Below are 21,849 nucleotides of genomic sequence, written 5' to 3' on the forward strand. Positions count from 1 at the left end.
ATATGTGGGTATATGTTACACATAGAACAGGTGTTTCTTAAGAAAAACAATGCACTCAAAATATTGCACTCAAATTTAATAAATTTGTTTGTGAAGTGAGCTAGGGCAAATTCAGAGAGATTCAGTCAGGTTCTGCAGGATGCTCAGAGCATCCTTTCAATTCCTGTGTCAAGTGAAAGGGGTATCAGTTCCTGCTCCTCTGGTGCAGAAGGTGAGCCCATGTATGTGGGCTGACGACTCCCCTAGGAGCAGCTTGGTTGGGATATCTTTCCCATTAATTCATGCCCTTGCTGGAGCTCTGTTCCGCATTTACAGGAGCCCATCGTCAGCTGCTCTCTCGTAAACTTTATTTAGCATTTTGCATTGTGCTTCTGTTGTACCTACCATTTGCTAGCTGGCATGGCAGAGTGATTGAGACAACTTTAAGAGGGCAGAAGGTTTTGGTTTTGACTGTTTCTGCAGTGAGTCTCAAGTTTCCTACAGCATCACTCAACTGATACAAGTAACTTTAAGTTTGCCGATCCTTAAATTATTGGGTGTTCTACACTGGTGGCCTTTTAAACAAGCTAACCAGCTGTTTTCATCAAAAGGTTTTCCAGGTATAGAGCAGATGGATGCTTTTTTGCTCTTTATGTTTGCAGTAATACTCACAAAACTGATGAAATACCTATCCCCCTCACCTAGAAATCTGGTTGCCTATCTGAAAGTTTTTGCCAGCCTTTCATCAGGTATTAGAACTGAATAAAGTTGTATGCTCAGAAATACAGGGCATTAGGCTCCGTATGTGCTTGCTTTGAAGTTCAGCAGTGATACCTGCTAAATGGATCCTCAACTCCTTAACATCCCTATGAAATTTTTTTTTATTTTACCTTTCAGTCTGTGATGAGCATAAGGAATTCAAGGATGTTAAACTGTTCTACCGCTTCAGAAAAGATGATGGGACATTTCCACTGGACAATGAGGTGAAGGTCTTCATGAGAGGACAAAGACTGTATGAAAAGTACGTTGTATTCAGTATGCATAATGTGTTGCTAATAGTACCACAGGAGGAAAATTATATTTGTTAATCTATTTTTGAATAGTCTTTCATATCATGCAGGAATGGGTCTGGGTAATCCTGTGACTTTATTTGGTAACCCTCCTCTCTCTCCCCCATTTCCCTTTTGCTTTTTTACCATGTTGACTTGTAGCATTTTGTTTAAAATCAAATCACTTTTTTTTTATGTTCTGGGTTGTAAATACATCCTATATGAGAACCCAGAGTGAATTTAAGCCCTTGAACTGTATTCTGTAAAAATAATTACTAATGGATGATTTGTCATGTAAATTTATAATCACAAGACCTGAACCTTTAGTACATCAACATGTACTGAACAAGTGACTACATATCTGTTGAGACTCTGTGTCTTCACCAGGAGGCAGGAGTTTAAATAATAGGTGAAATTAATCTTCAGTGTTCCAGTCTGCAAAGCTTCTACATCAGAAAGTTTATATTAAATGTAGTTTCAAAAAAATCCCAGCCAAGAACATCTAATTAAGATTTGAAACAGAGGATTATGCTGAGATACTGAATATCCCACTGGATTACTTCCATCAGATAACTAGGCAGCTTAACCATACCTCCCAATCTATAATTAATCACATTTTTATTCAGGATGTAGAGATTGTGATGCAGTACTTTCAAGCAGAGTGAATAAAATGCATGTTGGCATATGTTACAAACTAATACAAAAGTTGTGATACTTTATTTACCAAAAAGCTTAAAGTATTGCTCCAGACTGAATCCCACCCACTCTCCTGCTTGGTTAGAGCAGAAGCATGCAGCAGCTAGGAGAGATGCTGTCTTCTGGCAGGCTTAGTTTTGTTTCCCTCTTAGAATAAAGCACTCAGGACAATCGCAAGTTTAAAAGCTGATGATAAATACTGGTTTCAAGGTTAGAAGGCTCTGAAGGTCAATTTGGTGAAAGAGCAATCAAACTGAAATGTAAACCAATAATTGTAAATGCCACCTCTTTTGTTGCACCCAGTGACTGTGACTATTTAAAGTAAAAAAAAAAAAAATGTATACCACATAAGAAAATACACCACTAGAAAAAAATCCTTCATTGGATGCACTGGGACAAATAAATTAAATCGCTTATCTCCAAAATCTCCCGTGCCTTACTAAGCACAGCATTTTCTCCTTTAGACTCTGTAATGCACAGTGGCTGCAAGCCTGGCCCATACTATGAAAAGCCGATTGGTGTGTGTACAATAGCAAACCTTTTTCTTTATTTGTTTTCTAAATTTCTGTTTCTGTTCTTCATGAGCAAAATAATTTTTTGTTGGTGAGGCTGATAATAGTCCTCTGCATGAAAGGAGCCATGGTGGGAAGAACTCTATTCTGCCTGTGTCTTCTTCCATCCCCATTTCTCTGCATGAAGAACTATCTCCAAACCAATGTCTAGTGTCCAGTTTGTCCAACACTATACTAGCAGAAAAATGTTCGTAACAGTATAGATCGTTCCCATGTTGGAAAAGGAGTTAATGCCAAAAGCAGCACCTATATCTAAATATGACTGCATCCTCATGAGGTGGTTGCTCCTAGGCAACGTATCTAAAGGGTTCAGAAACTTCTAAAACCAGCCCTGAGTGCTAAATATAGTATAGATTAAAAATACATGGCATTTCAAAACCAGTCTGTGACAGTCAAAGCTAGTCAAAATTCTCCATGGATCATTGGAAATATTTCATATTCATGGCAGATAAGAACACATACCTGGGCTATCTGGGCTTTGCTTTGTTTATTGTAGCAAATAGAGTGTGCAGAGCACTTGGATTTCGTTAGGTCCCTTGTCCATTTGCGCTTATTAGCAACACCTTCACAGTTTCATTGGATGCATTTTAAACTCAAAATCTAATACTAGAAGTCAGACTACCACAGAAAGAGTTCTCCAATGAAATGTGTGTAAGTGTAATGTATCTGTTGAATCGGTTTGCTTATAGTGTTGAGAAAGAAAATATTAATTCAGTGCAATTAAAATAGTTATTAAATGGCAACAACTGGAGAAAAGTATTCATGCACAGACGTGAAGTGACTTACTGGTATATCCAACTTCTTTATCAGAATGCCTGTAGGCCTAATTTCAAGAGAAATGCAACTATACCAAAGGAAATCTATCTGAATCCAACATATTTTAAAAATCTGTGTCTCATTTTGTAGGTGTTGTTGATCTTCACTAGGCTTTGCTAGCTTAAGATACACATTATAATACTATTTCCTGCTCTTCTCCACCCACTGCATTAGGTCTGGAGTACCATTACATTCAGAAGCCAGCGTAGTTTGTGCTTGCCAAAAATTGCGGAGATGTTATCCAACATCAGTCCATGCAAATCAGTACCTCCAAAGGGTAAAATGAGCAAAATGCTTTAGGAAGATCAGCAGGTTGTTGGAAGGGCAGAGGAATGGATGCGTTAGGCAGGTTCCCTGCGTTCAGACAGCTGTTTCAGGTAAATGCCCCATGCTCTGCTCTCAGACACGGGAACATTAGGTCTGTCCCCATGGTGAGGCGCTCCCTTTCCCCGTCTCCCTTCTGTATGACCACAAAGGTTCTTGTACCCTGGATTCTCCTCTCTTGTGGCATTACCTCCTTCACCTGCTGTGGATGTCTTCGGTGGCTGTACTTTTGCCATTAGAATCATAGAATCATAGAATCGTTTAGGTTGGAAAAGACCTGTAAGATCATCCAGTCCAACCATTAACCTTACATTACCAAGTCCACCACTAAACCAGTTAAGGGTAGAGTAGCAATTTTGTGTTTCCTGGCTTGGTGGCTGGATTGTTTTTAATGAAAGTAAAAACTAGGAATCATTAAGGTTGGAAAGGACCTCTAAGGTCATCAGTCCAACCATTAACCCAACACCACCATGTCCACTAAACCATGCCCCAAAATGCCACGTCTACCCAAAGAAGATGTAAAATCAGTCTCTGACTGTATTCTCCCTTCATTTGCACTAAAAATTGTAAATCAGCTCAGATTCCCTGCACATCATTGCAAACTTTGGTAATCCTTTCTATGAACATGCTTTTAGTTTCAAGTTTATACCTAGAGATGAAACCTACTGTTTTTTCTACAGCTTTGTCTTGTCTGAAAATTGTTGGGCAGTTTATTAGGTCCAAAGATGGTATCAGTTTTCATACTCTACGGGACTGACCAAATAGACCGAATGAGATAAACATGTTTCCTGTTCAACAAAACTCTCCCTGCAAATCTTAAATAAATCCAGCACAGACCTTTCATAGCTTTAAAACAAAAAAATCAAGTTGTGCAGGCATCCTATTTTTATAATGTTTGCAATTCTCAGTAGGTTTTGGTCAGGCACACAGGATTGTTGTGTTTCTGGTGCAGTCAGGTTTAGGAGTCATCTCATGATGTGGACTTCAACTGAGATTTTTCAGTCAGATTTCACAGTGCAGATTTATGGTTTTAATTTCAGGAAATCATTCAGATAATTCTGAGACTGTGTTCATTGAATCACTTTCATTTTAACTCATCAGTGGTTAATTCAAATTTATCCTCTGGTGCAGTTATTTAGATAAAACAAGGTTAAAATTTTCTTTTGAAAAGGGTTTGAATTTCAGTGTTTGGCTAAATACATTCCCTTAATGCAGGATAACACCAGTTTTAGAAAATAATATGTTTTGACATGAATGGCCTCATGTTTTTTTGAAACAAGGAGAAAATGGAAGAGATAGAGGCAGTTTCTGATTCTGGCTAATGAAAAGCCAGGTTTTTGGCTGATGTAAATTGGTACAGCTTTGTTGACAGCCGTGGAGTTACAGTGATTCACTTCAGTTAGCGATGTAAGTCTATGGATTGCTGCTTCTGGGTTTGTTAAACTGTCAATTTGTCGTGTCTGTTTGTTCACAAGTCCAGATCCTTTGCAGTGCTATTCTGGGCACACGCAGAAGGGTGTGAAATGTCAAGCTGAGTGTTTTTCCACTTGATATTTTTCCAGATTTCTTTTGTGTCTCTGTAAAAATCTAACAATCAGCATCTCTTTTTCAAGGACCTCTCTATCTTCGACTTCAATGAGCTGGTCAGGTAATTATAGACGCATCAAAGAATAATTAACACAATCCTAAGGACTTTTTATTTGGTGCCCGCAGAGCCTGGGTAACCAATTCTGGGTAACCATGCAGCAGATGGTATGAAAAGACACAAGCTTTGTGTTTGCTTTTTTTCCGGGGGGAAAAAAGCCTGGTGAACAAGACACATTTAAAGATGGTCCCTTGGAGCTCTGTCTGTATTAGATGTGGTTAGTGTGGGACAAAATGTTGCCTTGCATGCAGATGCTTGTAAATCAACATTTGAAAAAGAATAAAGTCTTTGCAAGAGTTCTGGAGTCAATATGTTGTCCCCCGTGGCCCATACTCTTGCTTTTGGCCTCATCCCTGACTTCAGCTAATTTTGACTTTCTTAGCTCTTACTCAGCTCAGAGGTGCTGGCAATGACGCACCAACAGCTATGCGGGCAGTTCGTTGTATCTGCCACTGACATACAGCTGTGGTTGAGCAGCCTTTGCCTGGGTTGATGATCTGCTGCCTCATGGTCAGAGACAGTCAGTTCAGGCTTCTGGTTAGCTCTCATTAAAGTCAAGGGAATAAATCTTTCAGGTGAAATAGCAGGGGCTGGATCTTGCCAAACCTCTTCACTGTAATTTCAAATGAAACTTCTCTCTGTGTTCTTACGGCACAGATTTTTCTGATACCTCCCAAAGGAGGTGAAGTTATAGTCCATGAAGTCTGGACATGCTGGCATTTTAAGAAAGAGATGGCCCAAGTATGGATTCACATGAAATTCAAATTTTTGATCAGAAGGACAAAGATTAAGCTCTTGCAGAATATTGCTATTGTAGTTCAGTTGTGCCCTTAGTTTCAAAATAGTTGGTGAAGGGAGGGGACTTATTAGTCTCACATGGAAGAAATAACTATGCCATTCTTGAGCTGTTATTCTGAAAGTCTTACCACTAGTCCTGTTAAATAAAATAATTACAAAGCAAAATGAAATTAGTAAATGAGGAGGCTATGGTGCTCCAACAAAACAAAAAAAGGTGGGATTCTGAATTAAAATTCTGTATTCTCTGTTTTCAAACTGCCTTCTCTTTCAAACTGTCAACCTTACTTTTGCATTAACAAATTACCGAGGCTTTTTTTTTCTTTTTTTTTAATACTGTGTCATTTGCATAGGTTACTTAAATGGAGAAGAATTTTATTAGTATCTTTAAGCTAGATACATGTCAATTGCTAAGAGGTTTAGAGACACCTCAGGATGTTCCTCTGAACTCTGGTGTTACATGGAGGCAGCTGAGGCACGGAGACTCTGAGAGTCAGATGTTAAAATGTGTTCAGGTGTGTAACTCACTGATTGCAGCTGCATCACTAGCACTGGACGCTAAATATTTATCAACCACCCAAACCACAGAACTACCTTTTTTTCTTCTTGAATTTTTCTGCAGCTGTTTCAGAGCTTATGGGGAGAATTTTCAAAACCATCTAAATGACTTCGGGGCATAGTCCTGCTAACTGTAAAAATTAATTAGGAATTTTTGAACACATTAGTCACAATCTGGTGCTTTTAGGCTAATTTTGCTTTAAAGTTGATTATGATACAGTAACTTTTAGAGAAGCTAAAGAACTAAATAGGGGAAATGTGAAACTGAAAAACCTTGGGTTTTTTTAAGGAAAAAACAAGAAAGCATTAACTTCACAATGGGATATACAGCCTAAATGTCTTGACGGAGCAGCTATAATTCACATCCTGAGTTTAGATTGATAGCTTGAGGAAAGATTTAGTAAGTCAGTGAAAGGTTCACACATGTTTCCTTAGTATCAGTGAGATTCGCCAGAATAGATCCGGAGTTGCTTTTCTGAAGAACCATTTTCCTTACCAATTTTTTTCCCCCCATACCAGGCTGATGAGTTCTGAAAATACTCTTCTGCAAGCCAGGGAAGAGGAAGGAGTCAAGTACGAACGGACCTTCGTGGCATCGGAGTTCATTGACTGGCTGATCCAGGAAGGAGAGGCCACGACACGGACTGAAGCAGAGCAGCTTGGCCGCAGACTTTTGGAGCACGGGATTATACAGCATGGTGAGAAATTTACTGCCAGGTAGCAAAAGCTACACTTTTTGTAGCACTTTCTTCAGGTCAGATCACATGGAGGGGCTCTTGTCTTGGTCATAATATGTCCAAGTTCTAAATAATTTCAAATCGGAGTCTAGGTAACTTCATTTAATAAAAGGGTGGCTTTTTCAAAAGCTCTTTGTATTAGTTCTGAAAATTCCCAAATGCAGAATACAGCTAGAATTTTGGATTGTATAATAACAACATAAGGACGTGGATGAAAATCAATGCTCCTACACTTGTGGTAATTAACTTGTAGAACTTGTTATCAGCGATATGTATAATTGAGGTAAATAACTTTGTAAGGATCAAGTAGGGATTAGAGCCATATATAAGCTAAATTCTCTATGTAGAATAAAAATGACAGGTTCTGTATATCTTCCTGCTTGAGGACAGGAGCAGAGCACAACCTGGTGCCAGAAAAGCAGCTTTCCCTCTTGGTCATGTTGCAGAGTTGTTCTAGTGTGTCTGGGCAAGAAAGAGGGTATTGCTTTTGTCTGAAGTGTTATTATATTTGTCCTGGTGGTGTAACTTCTTTGAGGAAGGAATCGAATATTTCTTCATGGTCCAGCACAACGTGTCTGGCAGATGCACCTTCACCAAGGAGCTCCCTCTGTTAAGGGTGGAGGAGACTGTTTTCTCTCCGTACTGCCCCGAGGGTGAAGAAATGAACACCCCTGGCACCAAAACCCATTTTACATGTTGTCGTCATCTACTCTCAGTGCAAGCTGCCCTTTTGTGACCAGGCGTTTTCCACCATGAACGCGTTGCAGTGCCTCTGGGAGTGATGAAGGGGAGCCAGGAGATGACAGAACGAGCTGGCAGAAGCTGTTAGCTATGTTGCTTAATGCACAACGGGAAAGTAATCAGATCCTGGTGATCTGAATGTTGTCACATCAACACTAATTCTGACAGAGAACAAACAATTCACGATATTAACAAGTTGTTAATATACAAGGTGCTAGATTGACTAGGTTGGTGGTTGCTTTGTGAGAAAACCTAGTTTTAAGGAATAGAAAAAAATGGGGGTGTAAGTGACCTGCACAGTTCCTTCGTGGTTGTAATCATGCTCACATTATCTTTAGCTTCCAATTACTAGGAGCTACTTCTGAATGTTGACAGTAATCAGCTTCCAGTTCTATAATTACGCCTGTGCTTCCTATGATTTATAGGGTGCCAACTGCATGGAGCTTGACGGACAGGGAGGGTATGCCACCCCTCCTCTTTATAGCAGCAATGATTTCATTCCTATTTTTACCTGAGCATTTTCTGTGTATCATATACAAGGTAAACTTTAAACTTAAAAAAAAGAAAGAAAGAAAAAAAAAAGACAAAAGCAAGATTTATGCCCCTATTGACATTTTTGCAGTGGAAATAAAGTCAGGACTTGACATTTGGTACAAAGCTGGATTTACTTTGCTATTGAAATCTTTGCAGAGCTAAGAAAGTCAGGATGTGGCTTTTATTGTAGATCAACCATTGTTTCGTTAACTAAGGCAAATGCTCAGCAGTGCATCTTGGCAAGGAAATAATTTTGCCCCCGTCAAGCTGGGTTTCTGGGGGTATTCCTGAGTGACTCTGGCCTGCTCACCTTTATGGATTGCCCTGGCCAGTTTTGCAGATTTATCCCCTGCTCATCCTCTTCTAGCAGTCAACAGCACATGCAAAACGCCCTGTTAGAAAGAGATTTGAAACTCATGAAGTGACCGCAAATGGGATGCTGGGAATTGGTTGATTGCTGAGGAAGTGGCCTTCTCACTCCAAGGTGCCATCATCTTCCTCACTCAGCTTTTATCAGGGCAAGGGTAGCTCAGTGTGAATTTCACACTGTCTTGATGGGGAAGCTGGAAGTAAAATAAAACTGAATTACGTCCTTGAGATTTATTTTTACAAGTGGACATGCATTGTGCACGCTCCTGAACAGGAGATTTAATTCTCTGGATTTCACTGAAACAATTTGTCTAGTCTTAGGAATTTTGATGAAAGTACTAGCAGAATTAACGCAGAGCTGGTGTGGGGTTCATCTTAGCAAGTGGATACGATCTGTGCGTTTTGAAGGTTCATGTAATGCTGGCTTCCTCTCAGAAGGGAGCTCAAAATGAGAACTCCCCGTGCCGAATGGGGTTATAAACTGTAAAACGGCACGAGCGGTATTCTTTTTTTTCCTCCCTGTTTCACTGAATTCTAGATCCAGTTACCAAAAAAAAAAGGGAAAAAAAAGGGAAAAAAAAGGGATTTTTCTATCTCTTAGTACAGTAAATTCATTTCACCATACTATGCTCCCTTTGTTTTGTATCTCATCATCCGTACCAAAATGTTACTTGACACTAATTGGCATCCTTGTTGGCAGAACCAGCAGAAAGACTCTCAACTGTGCAGGAGTAGAGAATAAAACATTTTCCTGCCCTAAAGGCAATCTTTTGCTAGCAGTAGTGTTTGATATCCACAATATGGAATAAAATAAAGCTTGCTCTACTATTCTTATGAAGTATTTATTACCTTGCCTAATGCAATAGAAAGTAATAGAAATAGTTGCGTCAAGTTGCCAATCTCAGTAGTAATTTTCCAGCCACAACTGAATTGTGCAATTTATTTTTACTGATACTGACTTTCATTTCAATTACTCAGAGAAGCTCTATTCTGCAGCTGAGGTACTGTATTCAAAACAGCTTCCTGTCACATTTATCTTCACTTTAATTGGTCAGACACAAACCAGGTTTCACACAGGAAACAAACACTGATGCTAATTTTAAAAAGGAAAACAGTGGTTTAAGAGGAATTGTATAAATGCTGTAAAAACATCAAATGTTTCAGTTTAAAAATTATCTTCCTGATCTCTTTGGGCATATATAACTATACACATTTCCCCTGCCATACATGAAAATGATGAAACGTGCTTAAGTGCTGAATTGCTTCCTTCCAAAATCCCACTGATACATACAAATCGTAACCCACAAACCACCATTTTCACAAATAGGAGCCAGATGTCCTTTCCTATGGACTGGTACTCCCAAGTACTATGGAATAAAAAAAAAAAAAAAGTAAGTAGCAGGTTATTATGCACTGTGCATTTCTTGAAGGCTTGTGTTGGCAGAGTAATTGCCAGTAGTTGTTCTGCATTTGTGAACACTGATGGGCTTTGCCAGAATACAGGAATAAAGATTCTGCAAAGAATTATAAACATGGTGGTGCACATTCAATAAGGGCAGGGACAAAAGGTGCACAGAACACAATTCTCACCTGTAGAAAAGCCCATTTCTAGTATGGTGAGGTATGTAGAGCTTATTATTATATTCTTCTTCTTATATCTTGCTATTAACAGAATAGACTTTCCTCCAGGAGACTGGATTTTTCCTAGTTCTTCATATGGTAATGGTGAGACAGATTAGCTACTGTGGCCAAAATTCATGTGCAGCAAGAGAAGAAGGAGGTTCTCTGCCAGCTCCAGGGTAGATCAGACCGAAGTGAGGATGGGTTGGGGGGCAGGCACAGGAGAGCATGAACACCCACACACAGCCACAGCCCTTGCTCAGTCTGGAAAACAGAGATACTGAGATGTCCAAGGAGGAAAGAGGGTGTCCACAGAGCTCTTTCTGACATCATTATTTGGCTCATACTTGGTTACGGCACTTGCTGTAGCACTTACCCTGCACCTGCAGCCCCAGCAGCAGAGCACCACTGACATGACAGGCTAAGTCCTCCTGTCCTCCTCCGAGGACTTGTTGGGTATGAAAGCTGGGGGGATGCAGAAACATCAGCCTGCCTTGCAGAAAGGTTTAAGATATAGAATCTCAAACGATAAATACCTTCCATTTTAAAATCTGGTTGATACTGTTAAGAGGAACCTATGCCTTCTTAAGATAGCACCTGCACTTTGCAAGATGAGTATTTGCATTTCCTCTGTGGCAGTGACCAAACCATAGCACATTTAGAAATACTTTTCAACATGTTGTGGAGTGTAAACACTTAGCGATTGCCCTGCACTGCAGACAGTACTGCGTATGCTGCTCTCGCAGTCAGGGGTGGAAAAAATCTCTTTTGGAGATGACTGGCTAGCAGCTATCTTCTTTGAAACATTTTATCAGTGCTAAGATTTTATAATGATAATAAATATGTGGGAAGATGTCCTAGACATGATATGTGTCTTCTGCCCCCACCTCCCTTTAGAATACCTTTCAGCTTTAAAAAGTTTGAGTTAATTGCCCTTGGCCAGACCTGGTGCATTCAAGGCACGCGCATGTTCTGCAGGCTTAGCACAAAAGCAGGTGCTTACCCCCTCTCAAGAGTTAATCTTTTCTCAGCAAAACTCCACTGTGCAAATTACTTTCGGAGATGAAAACAAACATTTTGTAGTGACTTAGTGAGAACAGTAAATATTGACTTATGCTATCTTCCTGTTTCTGCAAAAAGTCTTAAAACATATATTTAATTATCCCTATTCTTTGCAAGGACTCTGTACCTTTATGCAGCAAATTTCCTTTACAAAGACAATCAGTGCATTTAATTTTAAGCATCAAGGTACATGATGCAGTTGAAAGTTTGCTATAATTGTGGAACTAGATTAAATATCTAACAAAGTATTATTTCTTTTGCGTTTGTTGAAAAGCTTTCCCTCTCATCTAAAATTTCTGTAAAGTGTAAAGTAGGTGTTGTTACATTTATTTTAGACATCTAATTGCTTATGATTAGCTGACATTTCTTACTTTGTAAGAGAAAACTTGCCATACATGTGAAACACACACTTCTTCCTTAACTTGAGATTTCTCTCTGGAACGCCTTTTCTTGGCAATATCAACCACAAGTAGCAATTTGTAAGTGCCATTGAACCATCCCATAAATCTTTGACTTAAATGGTCATGTGTTTTCTCCTCCAAAATTAACACATAGATTTTTTGTATAGTTTTTCTTGTTGTTCTAACACCTGGATCACATCAGCTGTTGGATACATCCAAGCATTCATTGTGTATATGCCATGCTAAAAGTTATGAAACATCATATTTTTACAGACGGTGCCTTGATTTATCTCAGTAAAACACAAACCTTCAGTTAGTCTTTGAAGTCCTGCTACACAACTTTGTTTTTATTGTAAGCCGGGTTCCCCCTGAGACGATGCCACGCAGAGGCACTCAGTTGTTTATTTGTGAGGCAGTTCTTCCCCAGCAGTTCCCATACATAGGGACAGTAACCTCACCCACGGTAATTCAACTGCTTATGCTAAATCTGGAGACCACTTTGCATATTTTTCATGATTTTGCCCTGGTAGGAAAGTCGGAGAATAAGAACTTCGTATGTAATTGTGCAATCTTCCAGCTCCTATTCTATCGGCTTCTCATTGCGCTCTTCTTGCAGTTGTCTTTATCTAAAGCAGGAATGCGTTTGGTTTTTGAAAGAGCCACACGCTCTATGCATTATGTAAGTAACATATGAAGACTTCTTTTCATATTAACTACCTAATTCTATTTTTCTGACAGACAATGGGTTTCAGTTTTTAACAGCTGCAACAGAAAAAAGATACGCAGATGAGCCTTTTCATCTTCTGCTTCCCTTGCCACAGACTGTACTTTCCATACTTTATTTGGAAGCAAAGAAAAGCAGTTGGCTATGTTCTGTAAACTTGCTAAATTAAAGACGATAAATCCTCATATACAAACTGAAAAGACTGCTGAAATGTGTGTGATTCAACGCTGGCTCTTCATGCTAGAGTAAGTCGCGTGTATTTGAAAATAGACTGCAAATAGATGGCAAACCTACTGGCAAGACAAAATGTATATAGAAACACTTATCTGCATGCCTATTTTAAGGCAGCTGAAGTAAAATGTTAATACACTGAGCAGAACATACCACTTTAATAAGAGCAGGTTACTCTGTGTTTCAGTTCCCAAGGAACTTTTGACAGTTGTCTATCGTAATCTTGATGCTTTAAGAGCAGTATAAAAGTCGTCTAGACTTTTTTTGCACTACATTAATATACGACAGTTCATCGAAACAGCTCAGGAGACATGCTTCTCTAATTATACCACAGCTTTTTTTCTGGAACTCCTTACAGGTCCAGGACCTACTTACTTCTGAACATGCTTACTGGCTTCAGCCTTAGCTAGGATGAGCTGGAACAGCTGTCTGGATTTTGTATTTCAGTGCCAGGATCTGTCCTGCAGTTTTATACGAGAGGGTTGGTGGAAATGAGAGCAGTTAAAGCTTAGGTCTGTTGTCCATTCAAAGCGAATTCCTTGTAATCGAGATACGAAAACAGTACTATTTAGTACAGCTGCATTGCCAAGAGTTTAACATGCCGGTTGAGTACATTTGCAGGTGGGCTTATCTATAGTCTATGTAGCATATATATATATATATTCATAAAAGGCAGAGATGCAAGCGTTGTTTTTACATGGTGCAGGGAATCCAAGACCCAAGGCCCTGTGCTTGCTGAACATCTGTAGCCTCTCTTCCTTGATTGGAGGGAGCTCCAAGCAGGTGGAATTCATCAATGTGTAAAAGGAAACTCATCTGAATAGGTGCCATTATTAAAATGCATTTGCAGATGCCAGATTAGCTTCAGAAAAACAGGAAGGCTTTGAGAGGAGTGGGAAAAGCATTGTCCAATGCAGAATAAAGCCTCGGTTATTCTCCTCCAGCCGCACGTGCGTTGGTGCAAGGCAGGAGTGGAAGAGGGACGGGGCAGGAGCGGTGGGGTCCTGCAGCAGAGGTGGGCGGCGCGGAGCGGGGCCGAGGACCAGCCGAAAGCCCAGCAGCCGCGCCGTGTGGGTCTCAGCAGCTGGCCGCTGTTTCCCAAGCTCGTGGGCTCACCCTTGCTCTGCGCAAGCCAAAGTGGACGCGCACACTTCCACTGCTTCTCTGGCAAGGCACCGAAACCGAGCTGGCAAAAGGCCTGAGGCACAGAGGAGACAGGCTCAGCAAGCCGTGTGCTATCCATGGAGAGAGGCATTTTTTTAAGTAACCATTATTTTACAGTGTTGATTTGTTTCCTTCCCTTTTAAATACCAGTTCTGCTTAGGAAAGGGGAGTGAGGAAGGAAAAGGACACCGGCCTGGAGCCAGACCCTTCCCTGGGCACACTTTGGGAGCTGGTGGGAGTGGCTCGGACCGTGTCCTCCTTCAGACAAACCAGCGGCCCCCCATCGCTCCCGGCAGCCCGCCAGCGTGTGTCTCATCATCCTGCATACGTCGACTCTTTTGGGGCAATGTCCTGCCGCTGCAGAGGTCAAAACTGGTATGGTCGTCTGTGACTTGCTACATGAAGGCAGAGACCATTGCAGCCAGTAATAGTGAAGGTCCAGAATCATCTCCTGCAGCTTTCAGTTGGGTTTAACTTCATTTTAACAGAGGAAACTACCTCAGTAAAAAGCCAAAGTATACTTGCAAATAGACTGGGGCTGCTGCCTCGTGCAGCAAAAGGCTTGGAAACGTGTTTTGTACCACTGGAAGGAGTTCAGTGCTGCTTTTGTCTTTAAGTGGGGAAAGACGTGTGTGCTGGTTTTGGCTGAAATATCAGTGCTGAAAAATCCATATAATGTGCTAATGCTTTTATAACCTCTTCCTCTTAACCCCAGCACAAGCACACACTCACACAAACAAACAAGTGCACACTTCAGCACGCCCTCCCCTCTCTTGGGAAAAGCTGCTCATCCAGCTCCTCGGGGAACTTTGGTCTCTTTCCCGCCGGTCCCTCAAGACGGAGCAGCCGTTCCCCGGCTCCAGCCGCGGGCTCGCTTGGTGACAGCGTCGTGTTTCTGGGGACGTGCAGAGCAGCTGGAGCGCATCGCTGGATGTGGCCTACCGGGAACTGCGGCTTTCGGCTGGTAGAAAGCATTAATCACCGCAGTGGGACGTACACAGATTATCAGCGCTAAAAATCACAGGGAAATGAAGTTGGGGGAAAGATTTGGGGGAGAATCCAGTTATGAAAATGGCCTGATTTTTAAGGCATGAGTCACACCATTTATTAAAATAGGCTTTTGTACTTTCTGAAGCCTTCTCAGTTCTGTGAAATCAATGTAAAGCTAATATTTCTATCTCTGCTGTGCATCAACCTCCTTGCAAAAGAAGAAAAGTAAAAATGTTTAAGCCCCGTGCAGGTCCCAGCATTTTACGTCAGGATCAGAAGCTGAAAGAAGATTTGCATGGATGTTGCAATTTATATTTTATGTATCTGGACAGAAACTGTGAAGCAGCCAGGCACAAGAACCACTAAGCTGCAACGTTAGGTGCTGCCAATCAGAGAAATGCCAGAATAAATAATCTGATTTTTCTCTTCTTAACAGTAATGTAAATGGGGAATAACCATCTAAAATCCTTGCCAATGAAGTCTGCAAACTCTAGGGATAGATGAGACAGTAAATAAATAATTAAACTCTTAATGAAATGGTCATTACCCAAAAAGAGGTGTGTTTTCATATAACTAATGGTATAACTAGAAAACAATACATCTAGGAAATGAGAATGCAGGCTCGCTCGTTGGTGTGAAGCAACACTGTGCAGGGCAAGGAAAATGTGCAGGGCACAAATTGTTCCCAGCTTATGTTCTTCATGCAGTACAGTTGTCTTAACTGTTACTGTGAGCCTGAGATGTACAAAAAGAACAGCAAGTAACAGAAGGGGCGTGAGGTTGCAACTGTGAGCCTGCAGTTCTGATAGCCAGATTTTAGGAAGGATAAAGAAAGTCTGAAGGGGACTCAAGGAGGGCTAAAAAAAACCAAGTCAGAATTTAAAGGGTGTTATTTATTCAGCTGATCAAAGAGATGTTTGAGAGTTGGCTTCATCACTTCACAGACTTCTTTACAAAGATTTCTGACCGGATCTTACGTAACTTTCTGATGAAGGTGTGACAAAGTCCAGGGATTAGCAGCTAAAGTTAAACACATTCAGCCTTGAGTTAAATCTTTATTGCCTGGCAGGGAAAGTAACTGAAGGTTTCTAAGGGGAAGGGTAAAGTGGTCATTACAGGCTGCTTTAAAATAAGATTAAACTATAGTTTTGTAAGATGAAAAGATAGTTTTTTAATTCCATTTCTGGGAGAAATTTTGTGGCCTGTCTATGTGGGAGATTAGACTGATGGGTTCTAACTGTACCTCCAAAGTTTGATATCGGTGACGGTGAATTACTGTTGGTGTCTTTCCCTCCAGGACCACAAATGCTCTTGTGCACTTGTATGGTTTTTGGAGGTTGCCAATCACCATGTATTTTCTTTACTCTCTTCAACAGTTTCCTTCTGTTTCGTAAGGTGCACATCATAACATGAACATGTTGCCACATGAGCACTGGGGAATTAAATTGGAACGAAAAACCCATGAAGTCACTCCACCTTGCTCTTTGCACCACCCTCATCCTGTACAAATACTGATCCTGATCCTCGTCAGCTGTGGCCTGACAATTTAAGACAAACTGAAATGGGTGCCAGTTTGCTTTTCTATGCTGCATTATGAAGGGCAGTGAACTAATTCAGGAGTAGTTAAGTCCATCCCTATCCGGAGGCAGCAACTTCCATGAGAGGGACAGACGCCTGGAGCAGGAGCCTTGCTGGGCACCACGAGCGTATCTGCTGCTGCCTCTGAGTCAACGCTCCATGTTAGCTTGAGGTAACAACGTCTAAAGAAATCTTACCTTTAAAGAAATGCCTCCCGAGCAAGTCTGCACAGTCCTCTCCGTATTCTGCAATCAGTTTGGAAAAGTTTTTCACTCCCACTTTTCTCTGCTGATTGCAGCAAAACATGGAGTGTTAAAGCAGCTGAGCTGAGCACCCATGCCTGCACTGGAACCTCTCACCCCCCATGTACCAAGCGTAACAAAAACAACCTTCTGTGCGTGCTCTGCATCCGGCATTCACATAGTTGTGATTTATTGAGGACAGGGGCATGCATAGCTCCTCCTGGTTAATGCCGAAAGTCAGCCACTGCACCTGAGGAGAGCTTCAGCAACAGCCTGCACCGGTGTCTGCTTCCCCCTCCTCAACCTCTTCCTTTGGACCCATGGTGTGGAAATCCTTTTTTTCCACACCATTCCAGATACACTCACTCTTAGGCAGAGTCCTGGCGTGGACATTGCATCCCAAATAACAAATATGTCAGAAAGTTGATGATTCAAAAAAAAAAAAAAAAAAAAAAGCCCCATGGGGCACACCAGTAATTTTGGTGAGATATTTTAATATTTTATTTGATGATTGTCGTGTTTTAACCCCAGCCAGCAATTCAGCACCATGCAGCCGCTCGCTCACTCCCCCTGCCCCAGTGGGATGGGGGAGAGAATCAGAGGAGTAAGAGTGAGAAAACTCCTGGGTTCAGATAAGAACGGTTCAATAATTTAAATAAAGTAAAAAAGTAATAATGGTAACAACAATATAATAATAATACTAGGAATAATAATATACAAAGCAAGTGATGCACAATGCAATTGCTCACCACCCACCGACCGATACCCAGCCAGTTCCTGAGCAGCGATCGCTGCCCCCCAGCCAACCCCCCCCAGTTTCTATACTGAGCATGACGTCATATGGTATGGAATAGCCCTTTGGGCAGTTGGGGTCAGCTGTCCTGGCTGTGCCCCCTCCCAGCTTCTTGTGCACCTGGCAGAGCAGGGGAAGCTGAAAAGTCCTTGACTAGTGTAAGCAGTACTTAGCAACAACTAAAACGTCAGCGTGTTATCAGCATTCTTCTCCTACTAAATCCAAACCACAGCACTATGCCTGCTACTAGGAAGAAAATTAACTCTATCCCAGCCGAAACCAGGACAACGATATATGTACAAGGAGGCAGTTTGAGCTAACTACTCCTGTTTATTTTTTGAGCTTCTCCTTAAATGTACATAAATATTACCTTTTAGTCATGGAAAATGCAAAAAGTTACACGGTGCTACAAATACTTTATTTGCTCAAACGGAGGATGTGTGCTGTTACTCTAACACTCTTGCATGAAATGTGAATTACCAGTAGAAACAAGGAATTAAACTGTGAAAATCAATGAACACTCAGATTCTGTTCGCATACTACTTGTCATGAACGTTCTGGCTACAAACCCTTTATTGTGTAAATCATATACAAATATTCTAAAACATACAGTCATTGGGCTTACCTTTTCCACTTGCATTCATTTATTGTATAAAATTTCACCCTTCCATGGACTAAAATAGTTACAGCAGGGATGAATTACTTCAATATAAGACCTAAGCTTCACTATTTAAAGTATATAATATTACAATATTGCAGTCAAAACAAGTGTTGATATTCTAAACAATGTTCAGTATCTTGGCATAAAAAAGTTTATATTATGTAGTTTCATGGTCAATGATTATTCTAGAATTTCAGAGTGCTTCACAATATCTGCAACACATCTGTGTGTTGATCTCTGATAATCATAATTTCTGAAGACTGGCAGAGCACTTCAGTTAATGACACAAACAGAACAGAGCAGTTTTACTTAAGAACTGTAGTGCTATAATATTTAACTTGTATCAGAAACCATACTGATATTTCTTATATGGCAAACAGTTGGCAACAGTAATTCTACTTCCAAGTGAGTATTTGTGGGGCCCTCTTTTCACTTAACATTATGAATCCCAGTAGTGTGCTGCATAAGTAGAGCTTGTCTTTTTAAGTTTCAGAGAACTCTTTAAGATGTCATAAAAAAAGAAAAGGAAGTTTTTTGTATTTGCATTAGGTTATTCTAATAATGTGGTAGGATATTGCTAGATATTGCTACTTATTGTGTCAGAGGTCTGAAAATGAGACTGCTAGCTGTGAACACCTACGTATTAACTCTGCCTCTGATAGCAAAGCCTTTTGTGGATGTAGGCAAGTCTCCAAATCTCTCCTCCTCTATTTCCGTTCTTCAAAAATAGTGATTGTTAGTAAGTGTTGTTTAATAGTATTGCATACTATATGTGCCCAAAATGATGAGCACAGCAGCAGTGTGTGCCTGCAATAATTAACATGTCAGAACACAGTAACGCATTGCTTGCAATGCTAAATTCGACTTATCAAAGCCATTTTGCTCATGGAGGACGCGTGCGGCTGATTTGAGAAAACAACAAGTTCAGCACCAAAATGAATCCGAGAAAAGCCAGGTGACACTGGCTCTTCTGAAGCTCTTCAACAGAACCATGCAATCTAGGTAAAAGGGGTCTTTTGTGTAGATGGTACTTGAAACTTTGCAGTTTGGCTGACTGGCATGCTTTAGTCATGAAAAAAAGGTAGAGTTTCAAAACGCTACATTTTTTCAAAACTTGAAATGCCCTACAGCCTACGCCCTGCTGCAGGACTCTGGGGCAGACAGTCTGCGTGGCAGCTTGGGCACAAGCATGTGCAGTTCAGAAAGCTCCTGTGTCCTGATTATTCCTTGTGTTCCAAAGGCAAAAGTCCATTTGTACAGGCAGTGTCTCCTCTCTGACACTGGCCCAGGCAGGCAAGAGACATGGTTCTTTGCAAGACAGACATATGGTCTGAACCCATATGGCAGTTTCTGTATCTGTATGGAGGGCTGTGCCTTGAGGACCATGGCTAGGACTGGCATCTTCTTTATTGTTTGGATGACCTGACATCCCTGGCTTGAATATTCTCTTTGAGACCACCACCTGCTGGAGAAGGTGACTGTGCTTTTTCCTCTTTGAGGCTATTCCTTCAGCTCACAAGCATCAAATGACATACTGGAAGTTTATGTCTAAATACAGCCTTTTTTGCCAGGCTGTCATATATATGGTGTAGTTCTGTGGGGCTCATGGAAAGCAATCTGAGACGCACGGTGGGTTAAGAAGGGATGAGAGCAAGCAAGAGTGTGTTGGGGATGAGGATGAAGGGAGAGGGGGCCAGCGGGGCTCCAGGCTCTGGATCCGGTGTAGCACCTTGGGCTCTGCTGCTTTTAGACCCATTGTACCAGGCAGAGCCAAGAGCAAGGCAAAAGTTGGTGTCTGTGATAGGAGGCTGAGGCCAAATGAAGTGCAAGACCTGGCTGATGTCTGAGTGCGTATCTGTGGTGGTGTTTACACTTTACATATAAATATGTATAATCCACCAGTTCTTATGATTCAATATTGGAAGAAATGCAATTTATAAACTAGGTAAATCCAGAATCCAGATCCTTCATGGAGAAGGTCAACTGTGGGAAATAATTTCTGTGGAACATGACCATAGGAGCTAGGTGAAGATGGAGAAAATGCAGCCAAAATGTCCACTGCAGATATTTAAGATGCTGCAGTACTAATGCAGGGAGTACTCCAGAGGGCTCTTCTGCGATCAAGCCCTGAAGGAGTCAGAGCACTTTCGGGACCTGGCACAGGGCTCCATCCAACTGCTGCATTTTTCATCGCTATTAAGTTGCAGCATCAGTGGCAGCGAACGCGCAGACGTTGCGGCAATGCTGCAATCTGCAGGTAGGCTTGATGCTCTGGCTCTGACACCAGCAACCTGGGATTTGCCCTCAGTGTCAAAACAGGTTGTAATTAAGACTTCTGTTCATTATGTAAGAAATTATTTTTGGCTGGGTGCCTGTTCCCAAACCTTGTGTATCCGTGCAAAGAGGAGGAAGTGGCCTGCAGGAAGTGTCTGGGACACAGTGTCTGTGGTGAACAAGACAGAGGAAATACACAGGTCTCGATTCTCTGCTGCCCTGTAGCTCCAAACGAGGTAGTCAGTCGGAGCTCCCAGGGGCTGCCCTAGGCTGATGAATTTACAAAAAACTTGATGTAAGGAGCTAAGTCTGGTCTGTAGTGACTGGCAGCACCAAACAGCAAAGAAAGGGAGCATGCGTGGAGATGGATCATTGTGCAACCTGTCACGGAAAGATAAAGTACTTCCATTTCCACTTGACAATAAGAAGTGCTTGTCATTAATCAAGGTACTGTAGAAGATTCCTCTCAGCAACGACCCCTAAAGTTCCTACTTAGTTATTGACGCTGTAAAAGCGTGTATATTGCCGCTACCTGCGTGAAGCTGACCACCTTCCTCCTTTTTCTGAGTCTGCAGAGGGGAGAGCTCTGGGTGTTGCTTCCTTACACCAAGGTGTGCAACGCACACATTGCAAATACGTACACTCTGATTTCAGTCCTACCACGCATAGACATTCTATCCATTTCCTTTTCCAGTGTCCAACAAGCACCATTTTATGGACAGCAACTTGCTCTACCAGTGCAGAATGAATTTCCGCCGGCGGCGGCGATTAATGGAGCTCCTCACTGAGAAATCTCGCTTGATGCCAGAAAGCCATGACAGCCCGTTTTGCCTGCGCAAGCAGAACCATGACAACAGAAAACACACCAGTTTTCTCTCAGGTGACTCATCACTGTACTGCTGTCTGTAGGGTGACTCCACGGGATGTTAAACAATCCATTCTTGGCCAAGGGGTTTCAGTGTTTATCTGAAAAAAGCAGGGCAGGGTATCACGTATTCCTGTTCGTAGGGATGGTCCATTCACTTGATTTACCAAATCTTTAGCTCCCTGGGGTGGTTTTGCACTTATATCAACAGCATGTCAGGTACCGATCAAAAATCAGTGTCCATGAACAAGCAGAACTGGTTAAAATCCCTCCAAGCCCAAAGTAATTAGTTTATGTGTTCTATGTGGATTTTTTGAGAAGAGTGAAAGTGAGGGGAAGGGGTGCTGCAGCATTTGCCGTACAGCAATATCTGGCAAGAACTGAAAGAATAAATGGGAAGTAGAAGGAAGAATGGAAGAAATTAGTTCC

The 21,849-nt window shown here is 41.4% G+C and overlaps 1 protein-coding gene across 1 annotated transcript in view; it reads left to right on the top strand.

Moving 5' to 3' along the window:
• Nucleotides 1–21,849, top strand: part of DEPTOR (DEP domain containing MTOR interacting protein) — a 73,130-nt gene that overhangs the window by 26,954 nt on the left and 24,327 nt on the right. Inside the window, exons 3-5 of the mRNA XM_075706029.1 lie at nucleotides 877–1,000; nucleotides 6,954–7,132; nucleotides 21,250–21,435. Coding sequence (XP_075562144.1) covers nucleotides 877–1,000; nucleotides 6,954–7,132; nucleotides 21,250–21,435 — 489 coding nt within the window. The remainder of the gene's footprint in view (nucleotides 1–876; nucleotides 1,001–6,953; nucleotides 7,133–21,249; nucleotides 21,436–21,849) is intronic.

This window comes from Pelecanus crispus, chromosome 2 (genome assembly GCF_030463565.1).
Source record: "Pelecanus crispus isolate bPelCri1 chromosome 2, bPelCri1.pri, whole genome shotgun sequence".
Taxonomy (NCBI): domain Eukaryota; kingdom Metazoa; phylum Chordata; class Aves; order Pelecaniformes; family Pelecanidae; genus Pelecanus; species Pelecanus crispus.